At 39.8% G+C, this 15423-nt stretch overlaps 2 protein-coding genes across 3 annotated transcripts in view; one reads left to right on the top strand and one right to left on the bottom strand.

The window, feature by feature from the left end:
• Positions 1-4053, top strand: part of fam49a (family with sequence similarity 49 member A) — a 37697-nt gene extending 33644 nt beyond the window's left edge. For both annotated transcript variants that reach the window (XM_038726800.1, XM_038726801.1), the window contains exons 9-12: positions 139-218; positions 353-479; positions 579-649; positions 1652-4053. In XM_038726800.1, the coding sequence (XP_038582728.1) occupies positions 139-218; positions 353-479; positions 579-649; positions 1652-1715 (342 nt within the window). In that variant the 3' untranslated portion in view covers positions 1716-4053. The remainder of the gene's footprint in view (positions 1-138; positions 219-352; positions 480-578; positions 650-1651) is intronic.
• On the bottom strand, positions 3667-14483 carry fbxo16 (F-box protein 16). Its single transcript, XM_038726799.1, has 9 exons — positions 14082-14483; positions 13479-13605; positions 10480-10515; positions 10057-10263; positions 9778-9942; positions 9417-9679; positions 6766-6877; positions 6120-6366; positions 3667-4449 (listed from the first exon to the last, which is right to left on the bottom strand). Exons 2-9 carry the CDS (start codon positions 13572-13574, stop codon positions 4334-4336), a joined length of 1242 nt encoding a protein of 413 aa, XP_038582727.1. The 5' UTR covers positions 13575-13605; positions 14082-14483; the 3' UTR covers positions 3667-4333.
• Positions 14484-15423: the final 940 nt, after the last annotated feature.

Here is a 15423-nt window from a genome sequence, read left to right as displayed (position 1 = left end):
TTAGAGAATGTGTTGAGAGATGTTTATTTCTGTATTTTGTGTTGTCTGCAGAATGGACAGAATCCAAAACAAAGTATATCTTATCTATCTTCATCATATGAATCCATTGTTTGTGTGTTTTGTTTGCGTCTTCTGTAGAACAAGACTCTTCCACTGGAGAACACAACAGACTGTCTCAGCACCATGGCCAGCGTCTGTAAAGTCATGCTGGAGACGCCGTGAGACACACCCTTATAATTCCTATATTCTTGCAGCAACAGCCTGTGATGATTAAAGCATGACTAAGTTGAGTCCTTGAATTTCATTAGGCAACACGTCAGATCAGGCAGTATCTATCTCTTTCTGTGTTCAGGGAATATTCGAGCCGTTTCAGCAGCGAGGACACGGTCTTGTTCTGCATGAGGGTCATGGTCGGAGTCATCATTCTTTATGACCATGTCCACCCCAATGGTGCCTTCAACAAGTCCTCCAAGATAGACGTAAGACGCACACAGACATCTGTACGATTTAAGACACACAAATAGTGTAATCTGTTTTGGGATGCAGAGATGAGTTGCTGACTGTTCAATTCTTTTCAGATGAAAGGCTGCATAAAAGTCCTGAAGGACCAGCCGGCAGACAACGTAGAAGGCCTCCTGAATGCCCTCAAGTAGGTTACATCCACTCAACTTTGGATTCAGAATGTTTGCTTCTATTACACATTAGGTTCAGACAGGAGGCGGCTCTGCAGCGATTGTTTCGCCGTCTGGCCTATTTTCTCAGTGCGCCGCAAGTTAATCTGGCAGGAAAACGCACTGATAAATCCATTACAAGCTATATAAATTATATATTAGAAATAAATGATCTGATTCCGATAAAGGATGAAATATGCATCACATGCGTGCTAACCCTTTTGATTTTTCTGCCCCTCTCGCTGCTGTTTCAGTTTCAGTGTTGTATTTTCTGATATATTCCACTTCCTTAAATGAGATTGATCATCAGTTTGTTCATTTGTAGAATCTTTTATTTTACTTATTTGTCAAAATTTTGAGACATTAAACCTTTGGCCACTGGCAGCTTCAATATAGCTGTGAAAGCTAGTTCCTCTTTACCTAACCAAGGTTTTTTGCAGTGTTGAATTTGTGAGGTAAACTCAGAGTTTCAAATACATTGATCAGTGTGGATAGTTCATTATGACAGATTTCCATGATGGATTACTGTTTTTATATTTACTTAAGAAGGAACTACTTTATACAGTAAGAACATAAGAAGAAGAAGAACTTAAACTTCACGAGGATCGAAGTCGATCAATCACAAATCATAAATTGCAATGGATAAAATTCCCTATTGGGGTAATACCCAAAACCTGGGATAGTTTCTTATCTTAAATCTATGGTCTTCTTTCAGTTTAGGAAATGATCTTGATCCTCCACTACACTGTTTTGTTTCTTGGAGGAACGCTTGAGTACATGTTCTACCCCTGTAGACTCACAAGCATGTCGACAATGTAAAAGATATCTTCACGCTGTCTTAGCATGAGTGTTGCTACACAGAACAACTGTCTTCATTCTGTAAGCACACCATGCTAATTTATTCTTAAAAACACAACACCTCAGATCTCTTTCATTGTCAAAAGTAACTAACGCACACTGTGATGTTTGCTTCTCCTCAGATTCACCACAAAACACCTGAACGACGAATCCACTCCAAAGAACATCCGGACGATGCTCCAGTAATGTCGGTTCTTTTTTTTTTTCTTTTTTTTTTTTATATAAATAGATATGAAGAGGATCAATGCTCTGACCTCAAATAAGATGTATATGTTTACATTATTTAAAAAAGACTTGATGTTAATACTTGTGTGTATTTGCATAGTCATTCCCTCAAAGCTATTGAACCCTGCAGAACATGTACCTTCTACTTAGCAAAAAAAAAAAAATCTGAAAGCATTACATGAAATGCCTCTACTGTTAATAGCTGTCAAAGCACAAATGATGGACACCTATCAGCCTTATATCACTGAGCAAGCAACACTTCATGGCAGCATAAAAATGTCCTTTAAAAAAAACTTTTCAGGATTTTATTTCACAGTGGAATTATTTAGTGTCCAGGTATTAACCAAATTCAGTCTGGGTTTGTGAAGCAAAATAAATCTTTGTTTAAATTCTGACACGTTCTCACTTATATTACAATGACAATTCAGCACGTATTGAAACAAGTGAAGTTGTTTGTGTGTTTTCACTTGATCTACAAAGAATACAATATAATGACAGAATATGAAATCAATCAATGTTGAGACGGGCATTTTTGTTGCAGTGAAGGGCTTAATGTTGAAAGCAGATAAGGGACTGATCGGTTTGATGTACGTATTGCTAAAAGCATTAGGGTGTTTTCTCATTTTCTAGCCAGCTGTTGTATGTGTCTCTTTATTTTCAAACTCCAAGCTCGTGCAACTGTAAAAATAAATAAATAAAACTCCACTGTGAACATAAAACTTACTTTGCACATCCAGAAAGATCCTGCATGTCAAGGTTTGCTTTAACTTAAGAGGTTTTGCTGATTGGGAGCGGCGTGATAATGAAACAAAATCAAATCAACCCACCAAATGTTTTATTTGAATTGTAGCAGTGCTCTGAATGATAGTTGTGTGTTTTGCCATGTTTTTTCGTGGCTTTTGTATTAAACAGAAAATGCATTTCTCTAAAAAAAAGGCCAAAAAATCTTTTAATTCTGAATAAATGATATGTACTTCTTAACTGAACTTTTTTTTTTTTTTTTTTAAGAGCCATTTTTCTCCCAAAAAAGGAAGAGAAAAAAAAATCTGTTTAACCCTCTGGATCTATTCCCAGATTCACCTTGTCTCCACTGGCGAGACCAATGTTACGAGGTTAATTTTTAAAATATGAATTTAGTTTAACATGTTTGAGTTTACGAAGTCCCTGCAAACTCTGTTAATCATTTTTTAAGTATCAGGCTATGGTCAGGACTGTTTCATAGCCTGAGAAATTATAGTTTGAAATAATTTACACTGCAAAATTTGCCTTAAATTAGACTTCACAACTTTCAAAACTCTTAAGTATGTCTGCCTTCTTCTTTTGTGAGCGTGATCACGGTGGGAATCTGTTGTGTATTAATGGTATAATCGTTCATACTAGCATTTCAACATAGATGTTCCTGATTGTTGTTCATTTCCTCAGTTTGCAGCAGCAGCAGCTCCTAACATACTCAAACTAACCTGCTCATGAGGACGGACAATCTCATCATTGTTTAAGCTAACTTGTTGTTCATTTTTACTATGATCTCTTTAGTTTTTAGTAAAACTGTTGTAAAGCCTTCTACTTTACTAGAGGAATTACTGAGCAGATTTCTTTGTCTGCTGACTTTATCCTTTGCTCACACTGCACCACCATCACACATGTGATCTTACAATATGGAAATGTCTGTGTCTTATCATGGAGCACAACATTGCCTTAAAGACTTAACCTGTGGAACCTGAGAAGACAATATCTCTAGTTTTCATCCACAACACAGAATTACTTTTGTTTTATTTCCTCCTTAAGCCATATATATTTATATACATACACATTAACACGTTAACATTCAGTTAATTAACATCACATTAACATGTCAGGTATTTACCAATCATTAAGTCTGTTGTTAATTTTTTTGATCATCTTGTATTTAGTAATATATATAGTGTGTGTGTGTGTGTGTGTGTGTGAGAGAGAGTCATACTTTGAATGCAATGTTTTATATGCAATGAGTGAAAACTGTCTATGGACAAGAAAGCGAGGTGTACGTATGATACTGATATTTCATATCCGACTGAAGTGGTCCCATCTTCTGTCTTGATTGATGTACACAAAGCTTCTCTCTTTACCCAAGAAATGCTACTGCGTGCTGAATGCAAGGTGTTTTTGAATACTGAGACAAAATCAGTGTGTTCGTCTTAAACTGACAAGTTATTGTTTAATATTTTTGGAGTTCAGACTCAATTGTTTATATAAATTGCTTTGGCTTTGTATTGCATATTGAATTCGATGTGTGGATTGGAAAATAAAGGTGGTACATTTGTTCTTGTGTTTCCTTTGGATTTCTTATTTGTGATATGTGATACATCCTGTGTGTTGGGGGGGCGCTTGTTTATCTCCCATATGTGTCTTTTAATTCAAAAGTGTAAAGCCCTGCGGGGGTTAAGTTCTTTAGGGTGAAAATGAACACGACCTTATGTCATATCTGCATTAATAAAAAAATATTTCATGTAAAATGTTTATGATGCCTGTTATCATCTAAATGCACAATATCTTGCAAAGACATTGCAGTTGATGGACATACAATATGTTCAACTACACCTTCAAGAGTGCAGCTCTAAAGCAGTTGTTGTGACGCCTTCCTGGCGTAGGTGCTGCGCTGCATCCCGTGTGTGTGAAGCAGGCACGGTCCTGGGCGGAACCTCAAACAGTGGTGTGCCTGGGAATGATAGAAATGTTAACTTCATTAGTGATGTTTCCACTTTCGGTTCAAATTGCTAAACAAAACCATTACGGTGTGAAAGAAAATGTCTATTCAGTGTGAGACACCTGATTGGTCAACAGCATGTTCCAACAGTGCTGGTGGTTCACAGCAGCTGCTGTGGTGGTGGGTAGTTTTGATGATGCAGCTGGTTGCAACACCTTCTTAACCTTCAGGAATGCTCTCTGATGTTGGTGCTGGTAGTAGCACATAAACATTTTAAAGGGTCTGTGCTCTAATTACGCAAATCCACAGGTCTCACTGTGAAAAGCTTTTTTAGGAGCTACTCTGTAGAAAATAGTTCCAACCATTGATTTCGTAAGTGATCAGATATACTTTTTTATAGTTTGGGTGTTGTACTTTAAGCTGTGGAGTACCTAACAATAAACAGGATTAATAAACTAATAAACAGACTACAATAAGACTCAACATCTGAAGAAACTGAGTCATCCATACAGACACAGCTCTGAAGATGTATGGTCATATTCATTTTCGTGCCAGTTAGTTCCTCTTATGTGAAGTGTGTCTGTCGTCCTCTTTATATTTCTGTGAGATACTTGTAGCCAGCGTCCCTGTTTGTTGATGCAGCATGTTGACATATAACTTTTGAGACTGCAAAAACAAATTTCCTACCACAGGAATCATGGGATTTGAGTCAATTAAATAAGAAGTACTGTAGGCTAATCTAACTTTACACAGTTCAAGTTTTTACACTTTACGCAGTCAGTTCAGGAAAATGATCGTCCTCAAAACGTAAAGTAAAGAACTAAAACACTCCTAAAGAAAGTTATCATGTCCTAGCCTTTCTAGAACAAAGTATGGACCTTTTCACAGTGAACACTTGTGACAGCAGCAGAAACACGTGTCACTAATGACATTAATGAATCTTATGGAAGAGGCTTTGTTAATGTTTACTACACCTGGACTTTTCTTGCTATGACGTCAAAATGTCTGCCATGAAAAAGTTGTATTTCTTTCAGGGAAGCTGATTTGTCATTTGGTCTGCAGCACAAACTGAACAGAGAGCCTTTCTGGTGCTGGCACAAACATGCCTCACCTCACCCCGCCAATGATACACAGCACTGTGCAAGAGTTTTAGTCAGGTGTGGAACAACGATGTAAAGTAGGAATGCTTTTAAAAATAGACAGATTATATTTATCAATAAAGAAAATGCACAGTGAGTGAACAAAGAAAACTCTAAATCAAAACAATATTTGGTGTGACCACCCTTTGCCTTCAAAACACCATCAATGTTCAGCCTTTTCTTACCGCCAACAGTTCTGCCCAGTGGAGGTACATTAGTGGAAGGAAAGTATTAAGATATTTTGGGTGATAACCAACCACAGCTTGTTTTGTGTCAAAAAGATGTCTTAATCAGATGCAACATACAATAATAATAATAATGCTTTCCTTAAAAAGAACCTAAAATGTGCAGAATCAATAATTTAGCTCCAGTCAGGTTTAGTGACAAGAAACAAAACATTTCTAACAGGCTCACAGTCTGCACAGTCTGCGACTTTCTTGCAGAATCAGTCATTTTAAACCCATAATTTGTCCTGAATACATTTCTTGCTGTGTGGTTACATCATATTCAGGCCAGAGGGGTGGAGGAGCTGGGATTACTTACTGGGAACGCTCCGGTGTGAGCGCGTTGACGCCCTGAGCGCCTCCGCACTCAGCCGGGGAACCGACGATCTCGTCGGTCCCGGACGGATCCCGGCATTCCACTGGGTCAGGCGGAGCATGCTATTGGCAGTCTCCTTGGTGACGGGGTGGTCATGACTGCGAGCCGCCCAAGATGGTCGAGACTGGGTCTCATAATGATGATGATGAGGAGGAGGATGTTGGGGTCTGGTGTTGGAGCTGAGGAACATCTGGAGGAGAAAGTTTAGAAATATGAAAAATATAGTACATTCAACCCCATTCTAGAGTATTCTGTTATATTTCACGTTAGTTCCTGTATCCAGGCAGTAAAATAAATTGGTGATGATTTCACCAAAGTCTGAATATTAAATGCCACCGTGTCCTCTGTCTCACCCTCTGCACCCCCATCATCAGCATAATTTGGTCCCCCCCCCCCCCAATCGCCTCCCTCTGTGGGCAGCTCATCATTAACATGCATATCTGTGTAAACGCTGCTGCATAATGCATGATGCCTGCTGGTTGCACAGTCTCCAGAGAGCCTCCACGTTTATCTTCTCCCTGTGATTCAGACAAGGAGGTCACAGTCACAGTGGGGTTATGGCGCTGTTGATGAATGGAGCATTCTTTACCAGTGATTTGGCTTTGCGGAGTTTGTAATTGGCCTCAGACAGTGTTTTCTTGCCCCCATCGTCTGGCTTCCACGTGTTACTGCGGCAGATGGAGGCTCTGCTTTTCATCCGCCTGCAGAGAGAGCGTCGAGTCAGTGAGCAGGTGGAACATCACGGCGAACATTTCAGTGGATCTGCGGTGCTTTGTAAAAGAATTCAGACATGTCAGTGTTTGTTTTCTGTCAGTTATATTTTTATTATCTGCAGAGAAACCGGCTGAGTGATGAGGGACAAACTGCAAAATGGGGCATTGGTTCTGCAAATAATCCATTAAACCAATAACGCACCATGATGTTTGACATTTTGCTCATGCTATTATGAGCAACACTTTGAGCAACGTTGTACCCTCGAATATACTGTATCCAAGATAGAAACTTCGATTGTTTTATTCCTACTTTCTACTGCATTTGGAGGTGGATACTTTAGTTGAGTTGTATTATTACTGTATGTGTGTACATTTATTATCATATTATTAATACTGTACTTATTATTCATACCAGTACCTCTATACTATAGTTAACACATTCTGGCCTAGCTGGTGTTGCACTACTGGTGCACCTCCAACCTCCATCCATCCATTGTCAACTGCTTATCCTGTGTACAGGGTCGCGGGGCACTTCCAACCTCTTTTGCACAAATATTTGCACAATTCACTGACATAGTCTAAGTTATTGTAATGTACAGTATATTTCACTCAAATAGTTCTTTGTCACAGCCTGTGTATGTGCTGCTGAATCAATGAAGGCTTATGTTTACTAGAACTAGAAGAAAGTACGTATCAGTTGCACATTTTGTTTTTCTGTTGAGTTATTTTGTACACTATTTAGGACTTTTGTAACCTACAGTATGTGGAACATTAGATTCATCTTAGAGAAAGCAACATTTTAGAGATTTCTCCTTTTTACACATCGTTAGAAACTGAAGGTCCAGTTCTTAGAATTGGTGATGTAAATGCATGCGACTACGAAAGGTGTCATGTTCTTAAAACTTTTCATACAATCACCAGACATTTAATGCTGATTAACAAAACGGAAAATAAAATTAACAGAAATATTTTAGGCATTCTGTAGCCTGTTATAACATTCTCTCTGACCAGTGAATTTATGTTTCACAATCTACATTGTGAATGTGCTCAAAACTCACCAAACTTTGCACACACGTCAGGCGGGGTGAGAAATTTCATATTTTATGCACATGGGCGTGGCAAAATGGCTCGGTAGCGCCCCCTACAGAGCAGCCCCCGGCCAAAGTTTCACGTACCTGTACAGAACTGGGAGTTGTTACAACTTCAGTGTACATGCTCACATCTGCACTGCCCTGAACACATCCCATCATTCACTCAAAGCCATAGCGCCACCTGCTGGCAACAGGAAACGTTTTACGCTACAATGGACTACTGCCAGCAGGTTGGCCATATCAACTTCAAATCTGTCCCAGAAAAACCATAACACATTGATGATGCCATGTTGTAAAACTTAACGCCGTGGCGGCGAAGTTACAGCCTTCGCCATGACATAGTAAGTTGTTGTAACTTTACTGTACATGCTCAGATCTGTACGACACACGTTTGATAAGAGTCCCGCCCTGACAACTTAAACTCATAGTCATAGCGCCACCTGCTGGCAACCAGAAGTAACATTTTACAAAGCAGCCCCCGCGGCACGTTTCACCTACATATACAAAATTTCTGTGGCACACGTATCATGTTCAGACGTTCCAAAAAGACTCTTGGAGCAATGCCCTAAACCCAACAAGAAGTCGGCCATTTTGAATTTTATGTTCATTTTTGGATGATTTACACATTCCGTACTTTAACGAACTCCTCCTAGAGAATTAATCTGATCGACATAAAACTTTCGCTGTCTACTCTAAAGCCACTGACGATTGAAAGTGGTACAAACAGGGAGTTTTCATTGAACAGCGTGCCCGTGGCGTAGTGTCCAAAATCGATGATTCGCCATGCAACAGGAAGTTGTTGTAAATGTAATGTACATCCTCACATCTGCACCAAACTTTACATGCTTGATTAGTGTCCCACCCTGAACACATCTACAAGCCAATATTCACTCGTACTCACAGTGCCACCTGCTGGCAACCGGAAGTGACTACATTTATGTTGTCAAGAACCACTTCTTGCAGGTTGGCTAGATGCTCAAATCTGTACCATATTTTACGTGCTTAATAACTTTCCCAACAACACATCTACACGCCAATTTTATTTATAGTGGTAGCGCCACCTACAGGCAACAGGAAGTAAGTGCTTTGTGACACTTATCATGCGATTTAAATACAATTTTCACGAGGGGTTCCACACTTGACGTGCTGAGACATAATGTATAGTTACCAGATGTTCTCTAGCACCACATAGGTGACACAGGAAGTGATGTTTAATTCCTCCATGCAGCATTGGAATTGTGTGACAATTCAGAGCCGCGCTGGCAGAGCAGCAGAATATATGGTGCGACCACGTCACGGCCAGACGTGTGTCACGATGCAAGTGCCCGCCCAACGCAGCTTGTTGCTTTAATTTTTTTTGTTTTTTTTAAACGTTCCCAATGAAAATGGCCTATCTGAAAGCTGACCATCCCTCCTCGTGTTCTCTGCCATCTTACACTTTGAGGGCTTGTTCAATGGGGTCCAGATTTTCCAAGTAGTTGAAGCGTAATGTGTCTTTAGGACGTCTGTCAGAATCTCTCCATGGCGGCGGTGCAGTCAGCTTCTTCTCCTTTCTCAATCCCGTCCTGGAGATGCTTCCAAGCCTCTGGGTGCTGGATGCTGGACACTCACTGAGGAAGGCCAGTTCTGACAGATCTTCATTTGTACTCCTGATGGTTGATACATGTGGAACCACAAACTGAGGCTGGGAAGAGGCAGTCTGTAAGTGGACAACACACTTTATAAATGTGTTATCACTGCATTTTAGTCCTTACCCTGTACCATCACTTTCTTCTAAATCTGGATCAGATCTCAGACCTGCAGCAAGGTGAGTCGCAGTTCCTCCGCAGTCTGGATGTAGTGTCTCTTCCAGACCCCCTGCTCCAACGGTGTGGGGGAGAAGTTGATGCACCAGCCGAGCCTCAGACACTTTGGCATCCACAGCTGGTCCAGTTCCACTATGGTCTTCCAGTGCCAGCTCACCTGCCCACAGAAGATAAAAACGCCCAGAGTGAGTTTTTGCAAGCCAGAATCCTCAGCGGACTCAGTCATAGCTGAGTCAACCCTGCATATATATGTTATGGTCAGTGTGATTACCCGGGCACACCGACAGAGGCTGCGTGGGTCCAGGAAGGAGAAGATGTAGAGGCTGAGGGCTCTGGGCAGCAGGCAGGTGAAGTCTGCAGCCTGCAGGGGGAGCCGTCGGCTCACGCTAAGGCTCAGGAACATCAGCTGCTCCACCGAACAGCTCAACACAAAGTCCTGCAGCACCGTCCTCCTCTGGCTGTCAGTCCACCTGACAAACTGACAAAGAGATGAAAGAACATAACCGACGTCATTCACATACACTGTTTCTGTTGAATTGAGGTGGATGGAAAATGGACTCCACAGAGCACAAAGTGTGTTTTTAATGACTACCAGACATGTTTTTATTAGACAGAGCTCACACAGTTACCGCTCTGCACAAAAAAGAACAATCAATGCGTCTAGTGCGTCTCTATTCGTTTGCTTTAATCTTACCCACTTTGCCAAAAGGTTTCGCCTCTCTTCAAACACCTGAGAGAGAAGAACAGTGAAAAAGTAGTTTTGTATGACTTGAAATGTGTTATTATAATGATAAATCTGTTGATAAGAACCCAGTGTCATAATTTCACATCAGTAGTGTTCAGGTGTTGTGAGTAAAAAGAAAAGCAGGAGCTGAAGAGCTGGAAGGTGGAGCTGTTCTCTCCTGAGCTAATCACATCTGGATGGTTCTGCAATCAGCTCCTCTGGCACCTGCAAGAGAAGGGGGATGGAAGGTGGGGACAACAGGGAATAGGAGAGGGAAACACCAGTTGCAGAAAGCAACGAAACCTGCAATAGAACAGAGAGGGGGGCTTGGGGAGGAGAAAAACAACAACAAACAAACACACAAACAAACAATAAAAATAATAATAGTAAAAGACAACCAGCCAAACAGCAGCAATAAACAGCTGACATAGTAAGACAACTAAGAGAAGAATGAAAACAAGAAACAGTCACGCACACAAAATAAGCAACACAGCACAACCACGAGAGCTGGAATAATATGTGTCTGTATGTGTGTGTGTGTGTGTGTACATGTGTGTGCGCATAAGCCTGTTAAAGAATGTAGTTGTTAGTGAGACTGGGACGCCACGACTGTGCCACACCTACCCCAGCAACAGGCAGGCAAGAACCCCAGTAGCCAATAGGGGTGGGAGAAAGAAAAAAAATTAAAAAATAAATCAAAAAAAAAAGAAAAGACTCCCAGATGCACCACGATGCAAACGCGTAAGAACCCCAACCCTTTTAATATTGGTGTTTTCATGAATGCAAAACAAGAGTTTAATTTATTAAACTATTGCTTTTGTATTAGGAATACTTTGTTATAAAATTGATCACTCTAATTATACTTACAATGAAATCACATTCTTCATTAAAAAAAAAAAAATAGAACAGTGAAAAAGATTACTAATTAGGGGAGACCGGGGATGAAAGTAACACCTTCTGTTTGAGCGTCAGTAACTCAGTGGTTGTTTGTGCTAGGTCTCCCAAATTTTGATACATACTGCCCATATCTGTCTTCTATAAATATAACTCACTTGGACAACTACTACAAAATCACAGATTATGTGAGTTACTGTCAAATACAGAGAGTTCCATCGTTACAAGTTGTAACACTATCTGGGGATGGATGTAACAATGAGAGTTATTTGCTAAAATAAGATTGATGGATAACATCAATAATGTTCTTGTATAAAATGTGTTGGACAATTTCACCGGTTCAATCACTGTCACAACTATGGCAAATGTAGATTGCAGCCCCTGGAGTGAAGGCTTTGTGGGCCCAGAACTGACCTTGACCCACATCTCTTTTAGCCTTGAGTTTGCACAGTGTTCCATGCACCAAATGCAGAAATCTGAGGATTCAGAATCTTCTTGATCATTAGGTTTGGGCCTTTTGCTTGTTTGCTTTGCTTTACACCTGTCTGTCTTATGCTTCTACTGCCTAGGCATGCTAGACAAAAGGTGAAAAGTGCAAAACAACATTCTGAATCATCATAAAGGGATGAACTGTTAGAACCCTCCCCATTATATATCTAGCTGTTTAAGGTATGTGGGTTTGAAGTTAACATGAATGCAAAGCATCAAATGGCTACTTTAGGTGATATAAGTTGCCACATTGCATCTACATCTACATCTACTCTAGGCAAAAAATAATGTTGATTAAAAAAAAAGTAAAATTCAAAGTGTTGCTAACAAAGACATGCCACTTCTCATCCATCCATCGTCAACCGCTTATCCTGTGTACAGGGTCGCGGGGGGCTGGAGCCAATCCCAGCTGACACTGGGCGAAAGGCGGGGTACACCCTAGACAGGTCGCCAGTGCCACTTCTCATGTGAGCTTTAAAAGAAAACAGCTTTAAAACAGTGTTACATCTAACCCATTGTTACAACACTCCCCGGTCTCCCCTACATTAAACTGTATTGTCAGGAATAACAATAACTATTTCAAATTTACTGACTTTTTTCTACTAGAAATTATACTGCGTGATTATGTTTTTTTGTTTTTCATTGAGGTTGTAAAAGGCTTAATGTTGGTACGACAAACGCAAATCTATGGCTCATCACCACTGAGAGGAAATGTTGCAACTTTTGGAGAAACAGACTTAACTTCACTAAATGTTTTCCAAATTCCAAAACTTTAAGGTTCCTGAAACCACTTTGAAATCCATTGTATAAATTGGCTGTTGAATAAAATAATGAAGAACATTTTAACGTGATGCTTGTGATTACAGTATCTGTCATATGGTATACTAAAGTTTTATTAGCTTTTATTCAAGAATGTGTGAATATATCTCTAGTGTTGGGACACAACTAAGTACATTTACTCTAGTACTGTACTTAAGTACAATTTTAAGGTATAACTACTTTGCTTGAGTATATCCATTTCATGATACTTCTACCAAGCTACACAAAGGCTACTACGAAGACACATTAAACCAGTATTTCACAAAAAATACAAACATTATAGAACATCTCCTAACCCATTATCTGATGACCCCTCAGATTTATATTATGGCTTTTGGAGGGGGCCAGACCCTTAGGTTGGGATCCACTGGATTAAACTACCTAATTTCTACAAAGTAGTTAAAACTAGCTGCGACCTGCTACAGCAGTAAATGCTGCTTACACGGTGATGCATCAGTTATAACAGCTTAATAATAACATCTATAATAATATCAGTTACAGGGACCATTTCTGCAGAACTAATACTTTTGATACTTTATGTACATTTTGCTGAATGCTTCTCTACTTTTAAGTCCAAATCTTTACTCTTAAGTAAGATTTGGACTCCAGGAGTTTTACTTGTAATGCAGTATTAATACACTTACTACTTTTACTTGGGTAAAGAGCCTAAGTACTTTTTCTATCACTCACAAAATAAAAACTGACTATCAATGACTTGTTTGACTCTGTTTGATAGTACTGTCTCAGAGTGGGTGAGTTGATCTGACCTTGCTGTTGGACAGCGGGTGGTTCAGAGGAGTCCAGGTGCTCAGTTTGGTCGACATCTTAACAGAGTTTGCAGATGACCTCGGCCCAAGTGGCATCTTTGAGTAACAGCTGGGTAAAGGTGATGTACTAAAATACAAAAAGTATGACACTGTTTTCACATGCTTGGTGTTCTCTCCTTACAGTTTTGAGTATGTGTGCAACAAACATTATTGTCTCATTCCTTTCTGATTGTTTACATCAGAGCCACGCCACTTTACAGCGCCTGCCCGAGCACTTTAAGGAGTATGTTTAGCCTCCATCTAAAATATTAAACGACATAACAAACCGGCTTTTGTCTCACTTAGAATGATAATCTTGGCACTGTGTGAGACGTCTTCTTCTTAATATTCCCCATCTTTGGTAGTATGTTACTCTCCACTGTCACCCAATAAACAAAGCATCCTCAACTTTAATTCTATGTCTTGTGAAAACACGAGTTAGGAAAAACATGCAACAGTTCCAAAGTCAAAAATATGACCTGACACACATTCAACCCTCCAGTGTTATAAGAATTTTTATTACTGCTCAGAACGTACAACACACTCCTCTGGTGTTTAACTCACCATTAGTTCTCCTCTGCTGGCAGAAGAAATAAATCCAACTCCTAAACACTCTCTCTCTCTCTCTATGTGCAAACTCCTGCTGGCCTTTGTGTCTGAACACTAAACTCTTCTTCTCTTCTTCACACTTTCCTGTGCACAGTTTACTTGTTTCCATAGGAACCCTGAGTGTACTCTCCATACATGGACAGGCTGTCACCACAGGAGGGGGTGCTGCAAAGCAAATCAAGGCGGAGTGTGTGCAGTGTAGAGTTTGCAGGATCTAATGATGACAAATGTAGTGCAGAGAGCCTGACACTGCAATTGCTTTAAAGACCATCTGCCTCTGAAACACTGATAGTGCAAAAAAAAAAATTACAAAATATAATCTGTTTTACAGCTTGTATAGATCTACTTCAGTAGGCAATTTGTTTTGAGATATGTTTTAAACTTCCAGAATTGGCCATTCATTTCGATGTACATTTGGAATAAAATTTTGACACTGGAAATATGCACTATTGATAACTTATATAAAAACCTTGTAATTGATCAAATAGCTACATTTACGTATATTTCTATTTTAAAGCATTAATTAAAAAAACGTGCGTTACCGCTTAATACATTGACTTGGGTAAATAATGTAGGCGTTGGCTCTGTTTTTTCGGTGCAACAATAATGTGCCTGTCGTATAAAACCGCTGCTGTAGGCCTACTAAAAACATTGTGGGCCTATTTTGCAGACGGCCACCTCAGTCCCACCAGTCAGAGAAGTTTTTCATTCAAAAGCAGAAAGCCTGCTCGTCCTTGGACGGGCGGCCGCGCGCAGCGAAGACAGAAAACCTGCTGTGAAGAAAGAGGGAGAGCTCAGTCAAGTTAAACAGACAGACACTGAGCAGGACCGGAAACTACCCAGCGGGTCTTCAAAATATTTAGGCCTGCATAAAACCTGACATGGCAAAAAAACAACAACGTTTTCAATGGATTTTCAGAAAGCATATGAGTTGTGTTTTTGCTGTATATCATGATAACGTATAAGTATCATTCGAAATTTATATTAATCTGATATATTTAGCCATATATACTGTATAATATAGCTAAATATAACAATATACACAGTGTGCATATATACTGTATGTGTTCTCTATACTGTACCCTGTGTCTGATTTTATTATTGTATAAGTAAGCACATTGTGAGCAATGTACAATCCAGAGTCAAATTCCTCGTATGTGTACACACACCTGGCAATAAAAGCTGATACTGATTCTGATATCGACTTGTGGTAAGTGGAAGCATTTTGGATGAAAGTACCATATACTTAGGCTCTAAAAACTCTATTAGGCTACAAGTAAAAGTCCTTCAAGCAAAA

Source organism: Micropterus salmoides, unplaced genomic scaffold, assembly GCF_014851395.1.
Source record: "Micropterus salmoides isolate LMB-PRFRI ecotype aquatic unplaced genomic scaffold, ASM1485139v1 Ms_hic_scaffold_18, whole genome shotgun sequence".
In the NCBI taxonomy this organism is placed as follows: Eukaryota; Metazoa; Chordata; class Actinopteri; order Centrarchiformes; family Centrarchidae; genus Micropterus; species Micropterus salmoides.
Note: the sequence above shows the minus strand (reverse complement) of the source record. Positions and strands in the feature narration are given on the sequence as shown.

Bases quoted from the DNA above. Each gene is read 5' to 3' on its own strand.
- fbxo16 (XM_038726799.1), bottom strand. From the start codon at position 13,574: ATGCCACTTGGGCCGAGGTCATCTGCAAACTCTGTTAAGATGTCGACC. The intron at 10,516-13,478 runs GTCAGATCAACT...CTTCTCTCTCAG, and splicing joins ACCCGCTGTCCAACAGCAAG to GTGTTTGAAGAGAGGCGAAA. The intron at 9,680-9,777 runs GTCTGAGATCTG...GTCCACTTACAG, and splicing joins TGCGACTCACCTTGCTGCAG to ACTGCCTCTTCCCAGCCTCA.